Source organism: Papilio xuthus, unplaced genomic scaffold (genome assembly GCF_000836235.2).
Source record: "Papilio xuthus unplaced genomic scaffold, Pxut_1.1 DF827542.1, whole genome shotgun sequence".
Taxonomy (NCBI): Eukaryota; Metazoa; Arthropoda; class Insecta; order Lepidoptera; family Papilionidae; genus Papilio; species Papilio xuthus.
The window spans coordinates 2,143,453-2,162,198 of record NW_013531107.1 but is presented as its reverse complement, the minus strand read 5'-3'; the positions used below and the strand labels follow the sequence as shown (position 1 = coordinate 2,162,198).

Genomic DNA, 18,746 nt, shown 5'->3' with positions numbered 1-18,746 from the left:
TATTTAAAAGAACTTCACTGTATAGAGACCACTGTATAAACATATTCGTATGTTGCATTAAGAGTAATAAGATGTATTAAGTTTTTGTTTGATTCGCAACGTTCGTACGTTTACACTTTCCACTATAATTTTGTTGATATAACCAATTTTTATGCACACGTATTGAATTCAAATAATGACGCTCTTACATATTGTCGTAATTTCTCTGAGTCAGCGATACTTCAAGGTGAAATTATTAATTAATAAATATAATATTTATGCCTTATTGCACGTTTAACCTGCTTTCGTTCCCCACACCTTTTCCTTCGATGCTTATCACAAAAAATGAACTAGGAAATAGAAACTATTTCCAAACCTCTACGACTTAGTCCTTCGAGAAGTAAGCGTATCACCATCTCAAAGGCCGGCAATGCATCTACAGTCCCTCTGGTATTGCAGATGTCCATGGGCGTCGAAGAACACCTCGGTTTTCCGGCTGCTAGTTTGCCCCCTTCTCTTATAAAAAAAACTATTGTTTATATGATATCAAATTACAAAATCTGGTAATCATGTGAGATAAGACTTTATAAATCCTTTACCAAAAATAATTTTACAAGATTTACCTAAGCGTCCTGTGCATATTTATTAATCATCTCTTAATATACCAAGAACAAGTCACAAGCGTTTTCAAATAAAATTCTATGCAACCTCTTTCGAAATTAAAATAATCAAGCAAAAACTAAATCCGTGAAATAATTTTTGAAATTCAAAATTTGAATTAAATCCAAGTGATTTGATTAGCAAATTTCAAATAAAACGTCAAATTGTTAAAATTACATTAGCGTTTACAAATCATAAATATCACAAGGTAAGGTCTAATAAATTTGATAGTATTATAAAATTATAGTTTAATATAAAATGTAAACAGAAACTAAAGTTTTATCATTCATTTATTACGAATATATGAAAAGATTGCAATAAGGCCTTAGTCTTTCGTCCCATTTTATGGCAGCTAGGCTTAAAAAAAATTGGAAGTGCATGTGGAGATAGCACTTTACTCTTATTAAAAGTCATTGCTTAATTACAATTTCATAGTACTCGATGGGTGAGCATATTGGGATAAAGGACGGAGAACAATACCCACTGCTGAAAGTAGACAGCGGAGGGAGCGATGGATGCATTCGTGTTCCACCAGCGCCTCCCTGCATCATCACTTCTGTCTGCCACACTACTCGTACTCCAAAACAATCTTGGATAGATCGTTGGCCCGGTTAGACTGAATTGAAATTACTATTTACATTTTACTTTATGTATACTACTATCCTATCTTTTACTATTGCAGTATATTTACTTTTACAGAATTCATTTCGGCTTGCTGGATAACATTCATTTTAATTGGAATATCATTTCTTGCCTTTTACACTCTGGGCATAAATGCATACCGAAGGCAGCCAATGATCATCAATAGGTGTAATGCTTCGAAACTGGCCAGCACCGTTACCTACCATCATATAGTACCACGTGGAAGCTATGTCTCCTTTCTCGTGTATTCAGACTATATTTCAAGCATAGCACAGCAATATCCTTTGCTTCACATCAATGTATTTTTTCTAATGGATGATTCATCACAAACGCCGATTCAAGGCTCGAGGCATACGAGATTTTATAATAAGCTAATTCAATCTACTAGTAACATATTGGATATTTTCGACCAAAATAATAAAAAAGATATTAGGATAATCCAGAAAAAGTACCCTAATGTAAATGTAACGATGATGCTTCTAAGCAAATATATGGCTTTGACTCCTCATAGGTATAAATGGAGAACAATCCCAATGCACTTCTTAAACTTTTACGTGAGAGCATTTACAGTGTGGCAGTATGGCGGCATATCTATGGACCTCACCACTTACAACGATATATTTAACATGCACCGACATCCAGACAGAAGAATGTCAGCAATATTAAGACAGCACAATGACGGAATTGAAAGTGAAAAGTACTTGAATGCATTGAAAAAAATTAACGAAGAAGAACAAAACGAATTTTTCGCTATGTTTAATTTGCTGATCCATCATGTTTTAAACGAAACGTGTTCATTTTTCAATCGTTCTCTATGGTATAATAGTGAAGCAGTTCCCGGTTTATCTGTCAACAAACATGCTATTCGTTCCCAGAGAAATAAGCGTGATAGTCGGGTAACATATGAAGGTGAATCGGATTTGTACAATTGGGCAATTGGTGTCACTACAACTATGAAATCGAATACCACCGAATTCAAAGAAAACTTAACATATGCTAACGCAAGCAGTAATCTAAATGATACGGCAACTTCCATTATTGCTACTACGACTGAAGTAACAAATGAAACAATTACTACTGAGAACACCACTTCTTTTGAAAATAACACTAAGCAATCAGTTGCAGGACTAGATAAATTAGTCAATTTAACCAATACTCTCGATGGACTGTTGCCAAATATAATATTTTACGATATATCTATACTAACAGATAGTATTCCAAACATACCATTCCCGGCAGAATTTATTAGCCTACCGAAGCCAGTGAATCAATTTGACTCTTCTGAAATTGTTACAGAAAATTTAAACATATATGACCATCAAATAACTTTGCCAGTTCTAGTTATTAGCACAGATGGAACCTTTGTTGCAGCACCAACAAGACGACATCCAATGTTAGCCTATTTACTTTCCTTCGGCTGTGAAAGGGTTAGTCCTATTTTGGCCATAAATAGAGCTATGATGTCCCAATGTACAGGAATATTCAAAAACGATATGCATTGTGATAATATTTATGTTCTGTGAATTTTAAAATGTATGTTTTTTTATATTTTGTAATGTTGTTATCTAAGTTTATTGGTAATTGTACAATAGTCTTTTTGTCAAAATTATAATATAGTTACAATTATATTTGGTAATAATATTAAATAAAGCGTTATAAACAAACTTATTTTTATTTAAAATTTGGAAATTGAAGGAACCAGAGCCTAGTAACAAGAATGGAGAAAGTATATGCAGAGCAAGAATTGGGGAGAGAAGAATCTTAGCTTATGCTGTACGATGTTTTTATTCCTAGCTCATAGGCTAAATCAATAGTTTTGCGGTGGTTATTTTTTGAGTTGGGATGGTTGATGATTAGCCGCCATTCAAGATAAGCACTATGATGATAGGAGCGTTGTAGTAACCTCGGATTTTGATACATTGTCTCACCCTCATAGAGTATTTCTTTATGTGGAAAAGTTGCATTATCTGTTATCCAATAAAAAACATAACTGTCAAGTGTCACGTTTTATTTGCAGAAAGATGGGTAACTCTTGAATAACCTGTAGTAAAAAAATGTTAACCTAATATAGGACATGAGACAATGAAGTTACCTTTTAATGGCATATTGACGCCCATACTCAAGCCTAACTTGAAATGTTTTAATGAATTTTGTCAATATCCTACTTTTTGTATAAGTTTACCTTATACTTACTTCTACGGAACAGTTGGTGTTGTGTAATATCTGTTGTGTTATTTTGTTATAAAATTCAAGTTTATTAATATTTTCAAACACGAATTCTTTACGAGGTAAATTTGCCTTTCAGTTTATCAATGTCTGCCATTTGAAGAGACATTTCGGGAAAAATCTTGAAAATGCACAAGATTCAAATGTTCAATCAAATACTCTTGTAGTTCATGATCTTAAAATTATCGCTGCATCAATGGGAATAGTGCAACATACTTGTCTTTTAGTTGGATGCTTTACGGTAAGATATTAAACTTCTTTGCTTTATACTCTGAATGAAGGTAGAATGAAATTGTTTTTTGTTTCTATTTTAGGAGAACCCGGCCTTGTTTCTTCCGCATATGTTTGCTCATCTTTTAATGGTGGTAGCTAAAACTTTAAACGCGTTGATTATTCTAACAAGAATGAATTTAAAATCGGTTATTCAATTACGAACATTATCAACTGCTATCGCTTTTATGATGTTCAACTGGTGCCAAGAATTCTGTGTTTTTATACAATATCTATGTTTCTGTGACCTCTAAATTTAATTTCGGTTCTTCGATCTACCTACGGTTGTTTTAAAAAAAAAGGACTTGGTAATCTCAAGCCTTGAAGGTTCTAAATAAAGTGTATTACCACACGTCATAACTAAAAACGTCAGATGTAAAATGTATCATTATTTTTATGAGCCTTCTCTTATTCACGTACTATCGAAGTCTTTCGCTATGCCATTTTTTTAATCTTTGTTAACAAACAGATTTAGATAACTGTATATTTTTTCATCATTAGAATTATTATTCTCGATCGGGCTAAATAAAAGATTTTTAATACAAATTACCACACAGTTGTTTTCGTACACTTTAACGTAACTAAATTTAAAGGAGGTTGGGGTGTTTTATTGATAACGTCAAATAACCTAAAGAATCATCATCGATAATCTCTAAAAGTTAATAAAAAGATGGAACAGTAGTTGCTACAAAATTATCAGACTTTTTATTTGTAAAAAGTTCTCATGCATTGTTTAAAATGGGAAAAATAAATATCACTTTGACAGCGAATTACATTTGTCAAGAGGCAAAGCGTAAGCGAGCGTCTAAGTGATAATGATCCAATTCAGTTAAACATTGTTTCTCAACAACATTTTATAATGGAAGACAAAATTTGAAAGTCATGGTAACTAGCTGATCATTCTCCGTCACACTATGGAGAATGTAAGCTGTACCCTGTTAGATAAACTTAAATTGAAACACAGTGAAAAGGACAACAATAAGGTAAGTACAATTATTTATTTAAACCGACCCATGCAAACTCAATCATTAACGTTTCAAGAGTTTTCTTCTAGTCCTATCCCAATTCTTTTTCAAACCCGCTATCTTCTGGTATACCCATGACAGTGAACTTATTGACGCTTGTCCCAAACAAAGTGCATTAATTTAAACAGTTAAACAAAGAAAACGAAGAGGAATCTGCAGTGGGAGTTCGTACTAAACTGCGTGCGCTTATGGTGGCACTTTTCGGAATATCAATGTCATTGTGCGCAATTGCGTCGCAGCCGGTTGAACTTGAATTGGAAGATGACGAAGTGGCACAAAGATTGAACAATGTAACGTTTGCGAGGCGGTAAGTCTAGATTAATTATCAATCAAACAACGCTCTCAGCAATACACTAACTCTTGATCTTTTCTGTTCAAGGAATTTAATCAAGAGTTAAATGGTTAGACTCTTACGTTGCATAATTTACAAAACACAAAAACGATAAATATTTTAAGTATTTTTATACTTCTTTTCAGGATCGCAAAGCCTACGATTCGTTTGGTAATTGGCTATGGGACTCTGAGTGCTACTGTCACTGCTGTGACTTCTTTGTTATTACTAATTGCAGTCATGTCAAGGGTAAGACATAACTAAAAAGGACGTACATGAATTTCTGAAATGTTGTGATTCCCTACTGATAAGAAAGTATTGTTATTCGCAAATAATTAGGTCGTTCCTTTGAGATCTGGAGCCCAAACGGCATTTGGCTTACGGCTAACGTCTCAGGAATGAAGTGTCAACACATTTGTATCTTTATCTTTTCAATCAAGTCTTCAAGTTTATTTTCTTCCTGCCAACTGACCGGTGGATAGATTTTTTTTAAATAAACTATTCCTCGTCCTAGAAATCTTGGTGGCAACGTGGCGCCAGATGGTTGGCCGCGCCAGCTCTTCTTGTGGCTGCGCTGGAGGCGGCTTCAGACGCAAGCGATGCCTTACTTGTCACAATACTGCGAAGCTCAGAAGCCCCAATCAGACTTTTTCTACAATCTTTAGCGGCTTGCGCTCTTATTACCACTGAAATATTAATCTGGTTGGTAAACTACGGTCCATTACTTCTATCTTAACCCCTAAAAAAAACTTTATGCCCTTGGCTGAAATTTAAAATCGTAAATGAAATATGCCAGTTAAAAAAATGTGTCAGCCCCTTTTTCTAAAAATTATTTTCTATTTACAGGTACTTTATAGCAAAATTCTTTGAATACAACCCATCAGCACAGGATCCCACGGAGGAAAAGAAACTAAAAGGCAAAGATAACTAGACGTAAAACAAATCTAATAATTGTAACGTGACTGTTAAGAATATCAGTATTCATCACGTTTAATAAATAATTTTCCGTTATGCTGAATTTCATTTAACCTTTTTGGAAGGTTTTTTAGGTGGATAGATTAAAGTTACGTGTTTTGTCAAATTGCGACACGACAAACATTCAGCTGTATTATGTTTTATAGCTTATCTTTTGTCATCGTTGATAACCACGACCACACAAAAATATTTTCATCACACTTACTCTCTATAGAAAAACAGTGAAGAATATATTTTTACACACGATCTCACTAGCGTGCTCCTATCAATGTTAAAACAGCATCACAAAGTCCTCTTCGTACTGTAGCTCTTTTTTTCTGCATTTTCTATGCTCAAGTAAGGTGGAAACATAGTATCTCAATAAAATTTTAAGACCTGCAGATCAGTTCAGTGAAGCAGCTCACTGCTAAGCTCATTTTTTAACTCCATAGTTATCATTTGCGGTTCGAACTGTGAGTTGCGAGTCACCAGGCGGCGCGTAGCGCGTTGGCTGTTATAGTATACATCGCAATGAGCCATGAGCTGCGAATTTAGTTGGCATACATCGATGGTTCAACTCTATACGACCTGAACTTTTGGAAAATTTCAGGGTTGTACAATGGAGTTCTCGGTTTAAGTATACAAACAATCTTTTGTAATAAATATGATTTATTAAAATGAATATAAATTCCATAACATACATAATAAATTGCATTTAAAACCCTACTCTGTAGGAGATATTATTATATGAAGGCACTAATGTTACAAAGTTACATAGTCACAGTGCACTTAAATTACTATCATAACCGTGCATTTCCACTGACGAAAAATCCATACAAAATATCGTAATTGAGATATAAATGTTTTTTGTATGGACGTTTATTCAGCGAATACTCATCTTTATATAATAATCTATTAACAGTAGGTTTTCGAAACCAAAATCCCCGTTTAAAACATATGGTTATCACTGTTTTGTCAAAGATGAAAGACAGGGATGACAATATGTTTTACAAAGATTTTGGACTTAGAAACCAACGGTTAGTGGTTTGTTATAGTTCGTTAAAAACGTTTATAAAAGTAAGAAGAGAAAGCAGGCATTTATTTAGTGCATTTATATCACTGATATACTTCAAAATAATATCTTTCCCACTTTACATAAACTATATACTAAACTATTATATACTATATAAAATATATAAAATACCGCCACAAGTACAAAATGAGATATTTTTACTCTATAGTGTACAAATATAAAAAATTGTATATAAATAATAACAAATCTGACATATTTTGATATGTTTCAAATTGAAGATTTCGTCCCATATTATGTTTATATAAAATTTTATTACATTCTAGATTAAATTGTATTTTATTTGGTCAAAACATAGGAACATAAAATTTTGGTAATTTTAATAAAATTAAATTTTAACAACTATTGGAAATTGTTTATATAAGCTATTATGTATATATATATAATATATACAAGACGCATTAATTTATAAGCTATTAAAATATTTATCAGATAAATTAAGAAATTTTCATAATTTTCTATATCTATATCTGGAAGCGTTTTTTTTTTCAAAATATAAATTTTACACTGATATATTTTATTAAAAAAAAAATAATTACCCAAAACGTACCCCCGTACAAATATTACATATGCTTTGCTTCTTTGAAGGAAATCGTAAATGTCTATCAGAAATTTCACGATTAACCCAATCTAAGAGTCGATCTTTTAAATGTAAAATTGTATTACTTTGAATGACTCCATCTTGGAAAAATTCTTTCAATATAATAACTATACCATTATCATTATCCCAGCATGGATCACCCAAAGGCCTTTCCTGTTTTAAATAATTAAAAACGAATTTTACAATTTGGACTATCAAATCGTCTTCGGGACTCAAAAGTTTTAAGCGAGCAATCTCTTCGTATAATAACTTTGAAAGTATATTGAGACAAATTGTCATAAGGTTAGCGTAGACTTCCTGGCTTAAATCCTCGAGTAGCCTAGAAATATCTTCAGCCCCACTAGCACTGACTCTTACCAGATATGTACCGATTCTTATAACTTCACCCGGGTGAATACCAACAAGAAAACCGTTCTCTTCTGTATTAGGATTTTGTGCTACAGAGAAAGTAGGTGTAAGTTTTGTTGAAACATTTCTTGTTGTAACATTAGCTGGACCTAAATTACTAAACAGTTCAGATCTAACTTCCTTACCAATACCAGAGAGTTCCGTGGGATTGAATTTGTGTTGTGCGTTCAAATTCACCTGTCCGTCTGATGTCATTGATATTCGCAATTTGTGTTGATTAACATCTTTGTTTATTCTTAAAACATCGGCAAAGAATTGATCTTTGTTAGCGATAGTTTTAATACCTTTGATAACTTCAACGTTACCTTGGATAGTGCCTTGTACTCTTCTTGATTCGGCGCTTATTTTGTCGAATATTTTTCTAGAAATTACAAAAATTGTTAGTGACACTAAAAAAATGTATATTTTACACCTTGTTTCATAAAACGGTTCACCTGATCACGCAACCCACACTACCCATAGACTACCCAGCTACTCAAAGACAACAATAACAATAAAGTGTTGCCTGATGAGAGACAAAAAAGTAAATTTGTTTTTCCTATCATCCCACCCCAATCAAATCCTATTTAGAAAAGTTTGTTATAAAATTTTCGGTACCTCACTCATGAAGCAAAACACAAAACAAATTTCGCCCTTGTGTTTTTGACATCTTGAACTCACCTATGCCTGTTGCTTCTAAGCGTCGTTCTATATTCATTGATGGTGTTGGTCTGAGCATCCTCTATAATGTTCTGCGCGGTGCGGTTAGACATGACGCCATGACAGAAGAACAATATAGCGGCCGAGAATTGGAACAGCTCCAATTTATTGGGCGTCTCGCCATGTTTGCGGTACTGTGAACAAATTATTACAATGATATTTTGCCAATATGAAAGAAGCAATGGTTTCATGAGTCTTATTAGGAATGACAAAATGTATAGACTTGTAAATACACAAAATCACAGTTCGAAAGAACATGTGCAATTTTTTGGTAGCAAAAACTGCTCCCTAGGGGAATGAAAAGTTTCAGTCCTGGTTTTATAATAATTTGACTTACTTTAAGAATCATACCAAGGAGACTGTTAGCGACGCCAACTCCGCCCGTAAATATGTTGGCGTGACGAAGTAAGTCCACTGAGATAGTCAACGCCTGACCAGTCTGCAAAGTTAAATATTTCAATATTAAAACGTGTATATATGTGGGGGCTCTGCCCCCCTCCTAGGTGGACGTCAAATTGAAAAAAAAAACGAATTAATAAAGATTCAGGCACAGTAAAATGCCAATGTTGGCCATACAGAATCGCAGTAGCGAAGTATTAAAAAGCATTACATATGAATCATAGCAATTAAGATAAGTAGTTGAGATGTTAGAGTTAAGGCAGCATTTAAATTTTAATTCACTGTTTTCTTAATTATAATCAGCCACTACAAAAATTAAGGAACTGCAGATTATATTATACTATCCCATGAAATGAGTTTGTGTATACTAACCTTTGTCAGGTTACTGCCGGCGGCTGCGGAGCGCGAGAGGAGTCCGGCCGCAGCACTCGCTGCCAAACCTACGCTTGAAGTAGCGATGTTGATCCAACTACCTCGCGCCTCTGCGTCCGTTGGACTAATAGTCTATAATATATATATATATATATATACTAGCGGACCCGACAGATCCTGTCTACACGTCTTTAATTTGAACAAATTAATATGAAGTTAATATTTGATGAAAATTGTGAATCTAAACCATTCCCAGAACCCTTTGAACACACACAAAAAATTTCATCAAAATCGGTCCAGTCGTTTGAGAGAAGTTTAGTGACGTACACACTCACAGAAGAATTATATATATAAAGATATTTTAATAAGGCAAAGGCAATCATTGTATCAGGCAGGTCATAATTTTAAATAGTATTAATTTTAATTTTTTTCGATTTGACAGCTATGATGTCACAAAATATTGTGCACAATAGTGCTGATGAACTTTTGTATTGTTGCATCATAATTGTCTTTGTACTGTTTGTGTAATCAAAAAAAAATAAAAATTGCCTCTTGTACTAATCAATTATAATTAGTGCGTAAAAGGACTCTTATCAATACATTAACAAGGATTTGTCGGTTGGTTACGGTTATCTTTGAACGACAAACTATCAATTGAAAGATAAGGATGCATAACCATGACTTATCTCTAATTTATATTTTTAAAATGTACAGTAGCTACAACAGAAAACCTATGATAGTAGTGTCCACTTTATTTATTTTACCACTAATCAACTCATATGACTACTATTAAGGTAAATAATCCAAAAAAATATATAAAAATACCTGTTCATGTGTCCGTCTATCATGTAAATGTAGAGAGGAACGGAATAGCCCATATACTCCAGTGGCCACCGTAGCTACAGTGGCACCAACTAAAACAGCCGGTCCGATAGGAGTGAATACCGCAGCTCCCAGCACTCCGACCGCTCCCAATGACGCTACTGTACTAGCTGTGTCCACAGAACTTAATACTTTTGCTTTAATACCAAGAGCAGGTGACGGTGCAACTGTTAATTTAACAGCAATTTCTTCACCCTGAAATATGATAAATACCAAATGTTAATGTCCTCAAAGTAAAAAAAAAACTGGTATAGTGGTAATATAATGGTCCGATAAGATCGGAGACTGTCAAGATATCTAAGTCAAACCGAACTACTACAATGGACTGCAAAGCAAGTAGTTTTTAATGTCCTAAACAAAAATTTAAGTATTAACCTCTACTCTGTTTCATGATTTATTTATTTAAATTAATTGAATATCATTTTTGAGAATTATTTAATAAAAAATGTAACATTAGGACATACCTCAATAATGACACCCCCATATTCACCATTTTCCGGCACAATTATGACACATTTAGGTAGTGTATTATTTTTTAAATATGAATCCCAATCCTGATAAACTCTTGCATTATCATCAATGAAAAGCCTACATGGTTTTGCTGGAAAAATGTTTGCATATAACAATTGATATCTAGTTGATTAACTCCACATAAAATTTTAAATTTGCAACTATTTATTCTAAAACATACCGTTAACTGTGGTTGGTATACATTTTCTAACTCTGAAGACAGCTGTACACCAAATATCAATGTCATTCCGTTGATGTAGGTCCAGCCAATGACTTTCTGGTTCAAGTTGATAAAATTTCACTGGTTTAGGCTTTGCACATACAATTAAAAGTATTGACATAAAAATGTCTTCATCATTTTGAGAATATTTGCCTGCAACAAAAGAATTATTTTATAAATAATATAAAACTAATACAGATATGTTTTTAAATGAGAAACATAATTATTTATGCATAATATGTTTCATTAAACAGCTATTCTTTTAAAGTATAGGGAAAAATAAAAGGAAGGTGGAGGAAGAGATTTGACTAGTATTTTATAGTAGCAAATATACTTTGTAGTAAGAACCTGCTTACATTTGCTTGTGAAAATATTAAACCTAAATTTATTTCGTAATATTTATATTTAGTAACTATGACATCATTTTGTTCAAGGACTTATTTAATACCTACTTTGTTCACATATTTTATCATGTATTTTCATAACTTGTTCTTTCTGCCTTGATGTATACCCTTCCAGTTGCACTTCTCTGTAATCTGTATTATTCAATAAATCTCCTTCAAAACTTGGCCCGCCAAAAAGAGCAAATGCTATATTTTGCAAAAGGTAATTTCTATTACTTTTCTCATATCTGTAATAACAGAGTAATAACAATAAATATTATGTAATTGTGATGCACCAGTTTTTAATGCATAATTTTGGGTATGGGAAAATTATAAATTATATGTCGAATAAAGTGAAGTAAAAAAAAATAATTTATAGGTATTAAAAATAAATAGCTTACTTACTTAACCCAATCACAATCAGGTAAGTTTTCAAAATATTCTTGTTGTATTTGTACAGGAGATAATTTTACTTCTACATTTTCCGTCTGTCCATTTTCAGTTAAAACACTATTTTCTGTTTCCATTTCTCGATTCAAATCAAGTCGCAAATTGTGAAAATTAATATCATTTTCCATTTTAAGCACTTTATGGGGCACATACACTTATAAAGAATTAATTGGATTTTCACAGCCAACACAACTATGATGGAAAATTAAAAAATAACACCTTCCCGAAAATGAAAGGTCGTGAATTCAATAATGATGCAAAATGGAAAAATTGTTATGACAAATTGTTTCAACAAACAATAGACAATGACATTGAGCTTAGAGATTGCCAGTCTCTAAATTAAAAGTGACCAAACAGCTAAAAATTGTTCACTTTTCTGCTTTTCATTGTTATTTGTAGAAACTATAAAACTAAAATAATTGTTAACTAACAAGAAAGTAACAAAATATTAATATTTATTTTGCGTTGCGATATAAATAAATTTAGGTCGAAGACCGATTTTCTCTCAATTAGCATAAATTTAGGCAAAATTCAAACTTAGGGTATGAGTTGTGCTCTGTATATCTAAGCCCCACTATGGTAGGGAAACACAATGAGGAGAATTAGTGACAGCCGAAAGGATGTGGCGCCAGCGGCAGGTTTTGTTTTGTCATCTTTTAACTTTTTTATGCGCCATTTTTAATTTTTGATAGAAAGTCGATAAGTGATAGTAGTATAGTGTTCAAAAGTTGAAAACAGTTAAACGTGTGCCGTTACAAGTTACCATTTGAAAATAATATTCTCACAGAGAAAGATAAATTTTTATTATTGTTTAACAAAATCATTACAACAACCAGGAATCGATTTAATGCATTTAAATAGCACTATCTACATGCTGATGACATGTCAAAAAATGGTCTTAGCATATCTTCGTCATAAATTTTGACGTCTTGATCATTATAATTTAATGCTTCACAGATTCTGCAATAATGTTGAGATTTAGAACCAAAATATCCGTGTTCGTTGACAACTTGAAAGTGTCTGCGCCATTCGTGATACAGAAGTAGTCTTGGCATGTCTTTGCTGATATTAATAATTTCTATCGCAAGTTCCTCGGGCGTGTCATAGTTATCAACATGTAAAAATGAATCCGGAGGCAAAAGTTTTTCACATTCTTCCACCGTTGGACCCATTATCACTGGGATAGCACCTTTAGAATATGCGTGATAAAATGATTTCTCAGTCAAATACTCTTCGCATTTAGAATTTTCGAATACTAAGTAAAATAAATATTCAGATATTATTGGACAATCGGCTCGAAAATGTCCCGGGCAGCTGTAAAAAATGCAATAAATTTATATTAAGGATAAATTTAAATAAAATGTTAAGGCTTACGGATTTTAACGCGTGTTTTTTGCTACCCATTCGTTTATGTTGCAATGGGCTTTTTTTATCTTAGTTTTATGGAGGGATAATTATGTAATGCAATAAATTATACGTAACGAATCCCACAAGATGTAATGGTTAGTAACTATTTATTCTGTTTTACCGTTTATTATTTAGAATCAAGTTAATATTTTGTACCTATCCTTGTGATTTTCCGAACAAGAACCGTGCACATCGAGGTTGAGATGTTTCTTTAATTCATTCACATATTGTATTCTAAATGAAATGCCACAGTGTGATATTAAAATTGCCGCTAAAACATCTTGACGTTTCTTACTCCAGTTGGGTATAATATTAGTTATTGGGATTTCGGCATTTTCTACGATTGGTTTTGACAATGGTATAGTTCTTCCGTATGGTACTGGCACATCGGATTCTGATCTGAAAGAAAAAATAAAAACAAAGTGTGAGATTTATCTACTAACGAAATAACAATTACATTATGGATTATCTTAGTCCCTTTTCTATTTAAGATGTATCCACAATTAGATACTGTAACTCTAATTAGATAAATTAAAATAAATAACTTGTTGTTATAACCAAAGAGGTTTTAATTAATTTTAAGGCATAATAGTTTTTTTTTAATTTTACAAACCTATATGTCATTGACCAGTTAAACATATACGCTAGATCCTGCAGCTTTATCCGACGCTCTGATTGAAAGAAAGCATGCACCGGTGATTCATCGCTAAGGAATATCCATCTTTGGTCTGGGTTCCGTTGCTTTGTGTTATTTGGAAATAATCCGTGTTGTACATGAACAACTACAGCATCCGCTGAATCAAAATCTTGATCATCCTTTGGAAATACACAATTATTGACACTGCATCCTTCTAATGAGATATCTTTCCTGTAATCATCAATAAAATAAATGTTTCTATAAAAAGGTTACGATCGGGATAGTGAGGGTTTAATTTTGTACAAAGAGGTTAGATGATTCTAATTTATATTAAAGTAGCTGTCGCCCACGACTCTGTTCGTGCGGAATTTAAAAAAAACTTAATTGGAAGCCTATCTGTTCTGTATCTATGCCAATTTTCAACGAGATCCATGCAGCCATTACGGAGATAACTTTAAGCAAACATCTATCCAAAAATTCACATTTAGTGAGATATTTATTAGTGAGATTGTAATATTAGATATAATTCCGTATATTTAACGATAACGTGAGATTTCATTAGGTTCATCTACTTCTCTGCAGAATAACGCTTATCGTTGTTTGCATCATTGTAATTAACACTTCTATATTACCCTTATTGTGGCAAGATTTCTTTTTTGAAGTAAAGCAAAAAATAAATTTAAAATAAAACTAAGTTAAAAATTATTTTATAGTGATCGTACATTTTTATAAAGTTGTATGTATGGTATTCTATACAAAACGAACATAATGGTTAAAGGAAGAAAATTGTTGAAACTTACTTTGATGCTCCAAAGCTATGCATATGGCGATTTTGTAGCCAGTTCCAGTATTTCCAAATCACAACTATGAATGTTTTATTTTCGTTGGCCTTTTTTCTATATACATTAATGTCAGCTTTCTTGAATAAAATAGTCCCTAAATTTGATGTTCTCCATTCCTGGAAACAATTTAAAGAACTTTTAACTTACTAAGCTAAATATGTGTCTTATATTATATTCAACTCTTTTTAACTAAAATGGTAGACATTATAGTTTTGTTAGACCTTTGTAATCTTTTTATACGATACTACGAACTTATAACCACAATAATAGAAGAAAAACAGGGGAAGATAATATATGAAACAGAAAAAGTAGAAAGTAGACTTTGTGTTATATCAGGAAGTAAAGAGGATGGCATAAGAGAGGGAGAACTGGGAATTAATTCATCCAAAAATACGCCATTGTTCTTTTTTCAAAAACAATCTTGCTATCCTACAGTTTGTTCAAACAAAATAAGCTTCTTAATTTCGTATTATTTTATAAACTCACGAATAAGCATAGATTTTTACTTATACGTTTCGTCACATATTTTATCAATTTTTAGTTATTTATATTGAGAAAATCTCTTTTTCCGTGAACTCGGCAGATGTTGCACTCCACTTTCAATGTTCACTGACTTTAAATTATGTTTCAATTAAAAATAAAATAGAGCAGTGCCTTAAGCTAGTAATATGTTTGTATAACTTATAATCGTTCACCTTTCTTCTATTATAATATGAATTAACAATCTTCTCGTGAAACTTAACTTCATCAAAAGGGCTTATATTTTCTAAATTAAAATTTTCTTCAGTTTGACTTAAATTATTTGTGTCTTTGTACAAGGTGTATTCATAGATGATTACGAAAATACTGAAAAATATTATAAGCACAATAAACTTGTTTAGAGCTAAACGCTTGAGGTATAACACACAAGTTCTATTCTTCATTTCTATTCCTTAAATTCATATTTCACGTACACATTTTTAGAAAGGACCACTTCAATCTGAACACGGTATGCGTTTCTGTATCACTGTTTTATCACTGATAAAAACAACGCGATATAACGACACGGTAAAGCTATGTTGTGTCAATAATAATTACAAATATCCATTTAGGTGCCGGCCTTTGAAGATAACGATAATTAACAGGCACAGAAACCGCGAAAGAGCGAGTACAGTGAACGAAAGCGATGACAGACTGAACGCGGAATTGACTGTTCCGCTATTGAAAATTCTGTTTGAATAATCAACAATGTTTTAATGTTTTCCAATGAAACAATAGCATCAAAAGTTGACACAGGTATAACTTATACAGGACGTTTGAAAAGGACGTGTGCTATATACCCAAAACCTTGGACAAATTGAGCAATTCAGCGTTGTTAATTTGTTAGCCGAATCATTATTTTAGCAAATATTGAAATTTATTTACAATGATTAGAATAATCTTGCAAAAAAATTGTAATGTGGAGCCCAATTTAAAACCGTCAGTGGAAACAATATCGTGATAGCTTCTGAAATCATATTTATTATTAATTAGAAATTGATTTATTTTAATTAGAACACTCTGTATGTTGTTCCGTGATCTCAATCATCAAACGTGATATATCAACATGGTGTGAGTAATTGTGACCGGACAATAGGCATGTCTACTGAGAGCTGTGGAAACCAAGAAACTGGATGAATAAATAAAACATGATAGAAGTCAATGATAACTCATGAAGATTATTTGCATAAGGGAGTGAAATCAGATATGACGATTGATAGAGAAGTATTGATGGTTGAAGGGCTTGATAATGTGTAGTTAGTTAATTAGAGAGATTTATAGAGTTTATTATAGAGAAATTTATAGATAAATCTGATAAAACTTGCTTAATAATATCCTATGGTCTTATCCTGATAGAACTTTAACGATTGGTAGATTTTGAATATCTAATTTCTTCATTAAACATATGTTATACGTTAACTTGACATACTTTTTTAAATTAAAATATTGTTAATGTTGACTGATAATAAAATATGTAATTACAAATATAGTGTAAGTACAGACACCGCATAGTGTTTTAATGGCAAACAATGCCCGAATAATTTTAACATGGCTATCTGTCCGTGACATAAATTTCATTGCTTTAAATCTGTTAAACACCAAGGTCACAATAAGAATGTAAAACAGGTCGAATTAATATTTAGGTTTTTGTAAAGTACCATAGATATAATTAGAAATAATTAAGTGTCTGTAGTGTCACGAAAGTTGCAGTGCACGCCAATGGTAATAATAAATAATTAAAATGTTTTTGTTTTGTTTTTTTTTTCTCTTCTACCTGTCTACTCCAACTTACAATAAACGTAATCGACACGAAAGGCGCTATCAAGTGTAAAAAACCTAAGAAAATCTGTTCTGTAGTTATTTGAATTTAGTACAGATGCGGCGAAAGGATTTTATTACACGTTGAGTTCCGTAGTTCCGTTTAGTTTCACTGCTGAAGAAATTGTGATTTTTTTTATGTATTTTTAGATATTAGTTAGAATCCTTTAGCGCTAATGGCGCGCTTTGGTTACCAAGTAATATGTCAGAATGATTAGTGAGGGGAAATAAACGTCGACATTTTAGTAACACTATAGTTGTGCCAGTACACCGGCACATTGTCGGATTTTCTTCCTAACAGTATCTTTTTTTAACACATTGAAAGGGATGCCGCATTAAGAAGTTGCGTAGTTCGATTTTTGAACTCTTACACAATGCGGGTTGAAGCTGATGCAGCAGTCTTGATTCATGAATTTTAATAGAGATTCACGCAGATTTAGGTTTCAAGTTAATTAAGATTCATATTATGTCGGCAGTAAATCTTGTAAGGCTAATGTGTACGGATTCAGATAAGATAACAAAGCTCAAATCTGCATTGCAAATGCATTGCTGCATTGCTCGAGGCACTATTCAGAGTGCATGGTTGTTTAAAATCTGTACATATTATGTATAAAATACTTTTATTATATTGATTTTGTTATATAATAATAATAGTTACCGTGTTTATTTGTTGAACAAGACGTATAACGCGTCTATTAAATATATTTGCACGATCTGCAGAAGGACTAAAGATGTAGCAGTCTTACTAATATTATAAATGAGAATGTTTAGATGGTTGAATAGTTGTTTGTTTGATGGTATCTCCAGAATGGCCGGGTGGATCTTGATGAAATTTGGCATATATGTAGAATACAGTCTGGAAGAACACATAGGATACTAATTAAGTTTCTTTAAATACGTGCAGACGTAGTCGCGGGCACCAGCAAGTTTAAATATAACTTATAGATCAAGGAAATATACAATAACTTCATATTACAATATTTGTTCCGAGTTGTTGACGAAGGCATCAGATGTTTGTGCGTTATTACAGCCCTTTTCATCTGCGTAACATTTAATAAAAATGTTTCATTATTACATCTTTATATTGCTACGTTTTCCATTGAGATGTTACATAATAATATTATATGTTCTCTAAAAGATACTATTCTTTACTTTCACAAGACTCCCATTTGAAATTATATTAAGATGTCATTTCGTAACACATTTTAACCTAAAATAACTCTCAAACTAAATAGGTAAAACAAGGCAGTTTGTTAAAGGCGTTACCAAAATTTCGCTAGTTGCATGACGTAACCGTAAGACTAATTTTCGTTTTAATTTCATTTGCATTTTCTTATCTGTATTACGTAAATCTTGCATCACACCTACAAAATGTGCTTACTTTATGGACAGTCTTGAAATTCACTTATTACTAGAACTCAT

The 18,746-nt window shown here is 32.4% G+C and overlaps 5 protein-coding genes across 7 annotated transcripts; 3 read left to right on the top strand and 2 right to left on the bottom strand.

Annotated features, from left to right (window-relative positions):
• The first annotated feature begins 746 nt into the window (after nt 1–746).
• LOC106118860 (uncharacterized) lies at nt 747–2,945 on the top strand. Its single transcript, XM_013313617.1, has 3 exons — nt 747–847; nt 1,075–1,249; nt 1,339–2,945. The coding sequence occupies exons 2-3, from the start codon at nt 1,081–1,083 to the stop codon at nt 2,802–2,804; spliced, it is 1,635 nt and encodes a 544-aa protein (XP_013169071.1). The 5' UTR covers nt 747–847; nt 1,075–1,080; the 3' UTR covers nt 2,805–2,945.
• Nucleotides 2,946–3,292: 347 nt separating this feature from the next.
• On the top strand, nt 3,293–4,466 carry LOC106118881 (uncharacterized). 2 transcript variants are annotated; one of them, XM_013313645.1, is made up of 3 exons: nt 3,293–3,486; nt 3,587–3,748; nt 3,822–4,466. In XM_013313645.1, exons 1-3 carry the CDS (start codon nt 3,364–3,366, stop codon nt 4,029–4,031), a joined length of 495 nt encoding a protein of 164 aa, XP_013169099.1. In that variant the 5' UTR covers nt 3,293–3,363; the 3' UTR covers nt 4,032–4,466. The 2 variants fall into 2 exon arrangements, 1 of the variants encoding a protein (XP_013169099.1); XR_001227934.1 differs by lacking the exon at nt 3,822–4,466 and having other exon boundaries at nt 3,406–3,497; nt 3,587–3,679.
• A 95-nt stretch (nt 4,467–4,561) lies between these two features.
• Nucleotides 4,562–6,144, top strand: LOC106118880 (uncharacterized). The gene is made up of 5 exons (XM_013313644.1): nt 4,562–4,760; nt 4,931–5,109; nt 5,280–5,382; nt 5,648–5,835; nt 5,980–6,144. The coding sequence occupies exons 1-5, from the start codon at nt 4,692–4,694 to the stop codon at nt 6,062–6,064; spliced, it is 624 nt and encodes a 207-aa protein (XP_013169098.1). The 5' UTR covers nt 4,562–4,691; the 3' UTR covers nt 6,065–6,144.
• Nucleotides 6,145–7,671: 1,527 nt separating this feature from the next.
• On the bottom strand, nt 7,672–12,373 carry LOC106119160 (uncharacterized). Its single transcript, XM_013314057.1, has 9 exons — nt 12,057–12,373; nt 11,721–11,899; nt 11,230–11,421; nt 11,003–11,139; nt 10,482–10,733; nt 9,657–9,788; nt 9,223–9,324; nt 8,847–9,019; nt 7,672–8,547 (listed from the first exon to the last, which is right to left on the bottom strand). The coding sequence occupies exons 1-9, from the start codon at nt 12,227–12,229 to the stop codon at nt 7,713–7,715; spliced, it is 2,175 nt and encodes a 724-aa protein (XP_013169511.1). The 5' UTR covers nt 12,230–12,373; the 3' UTR covers nt 7,672–7,712.
• Nucleotides 12,374–12,887: 514 nt separating this feature from the next.
• Nucleotides 12,888–16,365, bottom strand: LOC106118821 (alpha-(1,3)-fucosyltransferase 6-like). 2 transcript variants are annotated; one of them, XM_013313570.1, is made up of 5 exons: nt 15,683–16,365; nt 14,946–15,103; nt 14,122–14,376; nt 13,665–13,907; nt 12,888–13,415 (listed from the first exon to the last, which is right to left on the bottom strand). In XM_013313570.1, exons 1-5 carry the CDS (start codon nt 15,908–15,910, stop codon nt 12,965–12,967), a joined length of 1,335 nt encoding a protein of 444 aa, XP_013169024.1. In that variant the 5' UTR covers nt 15,911–16,365; the 3' UTR covers nt 12,888–12,964. The 2 variants fall into 2 exon arrangements, with proteins under 2 accessions (XP_013169024.1, XP_013169025.1); XM_013313571.1 differs by having other exon boundaries at nt 15,941–16,364.
• Nucleotides 16,366–18,746: the final 2,381 nt, after the last annotated feature.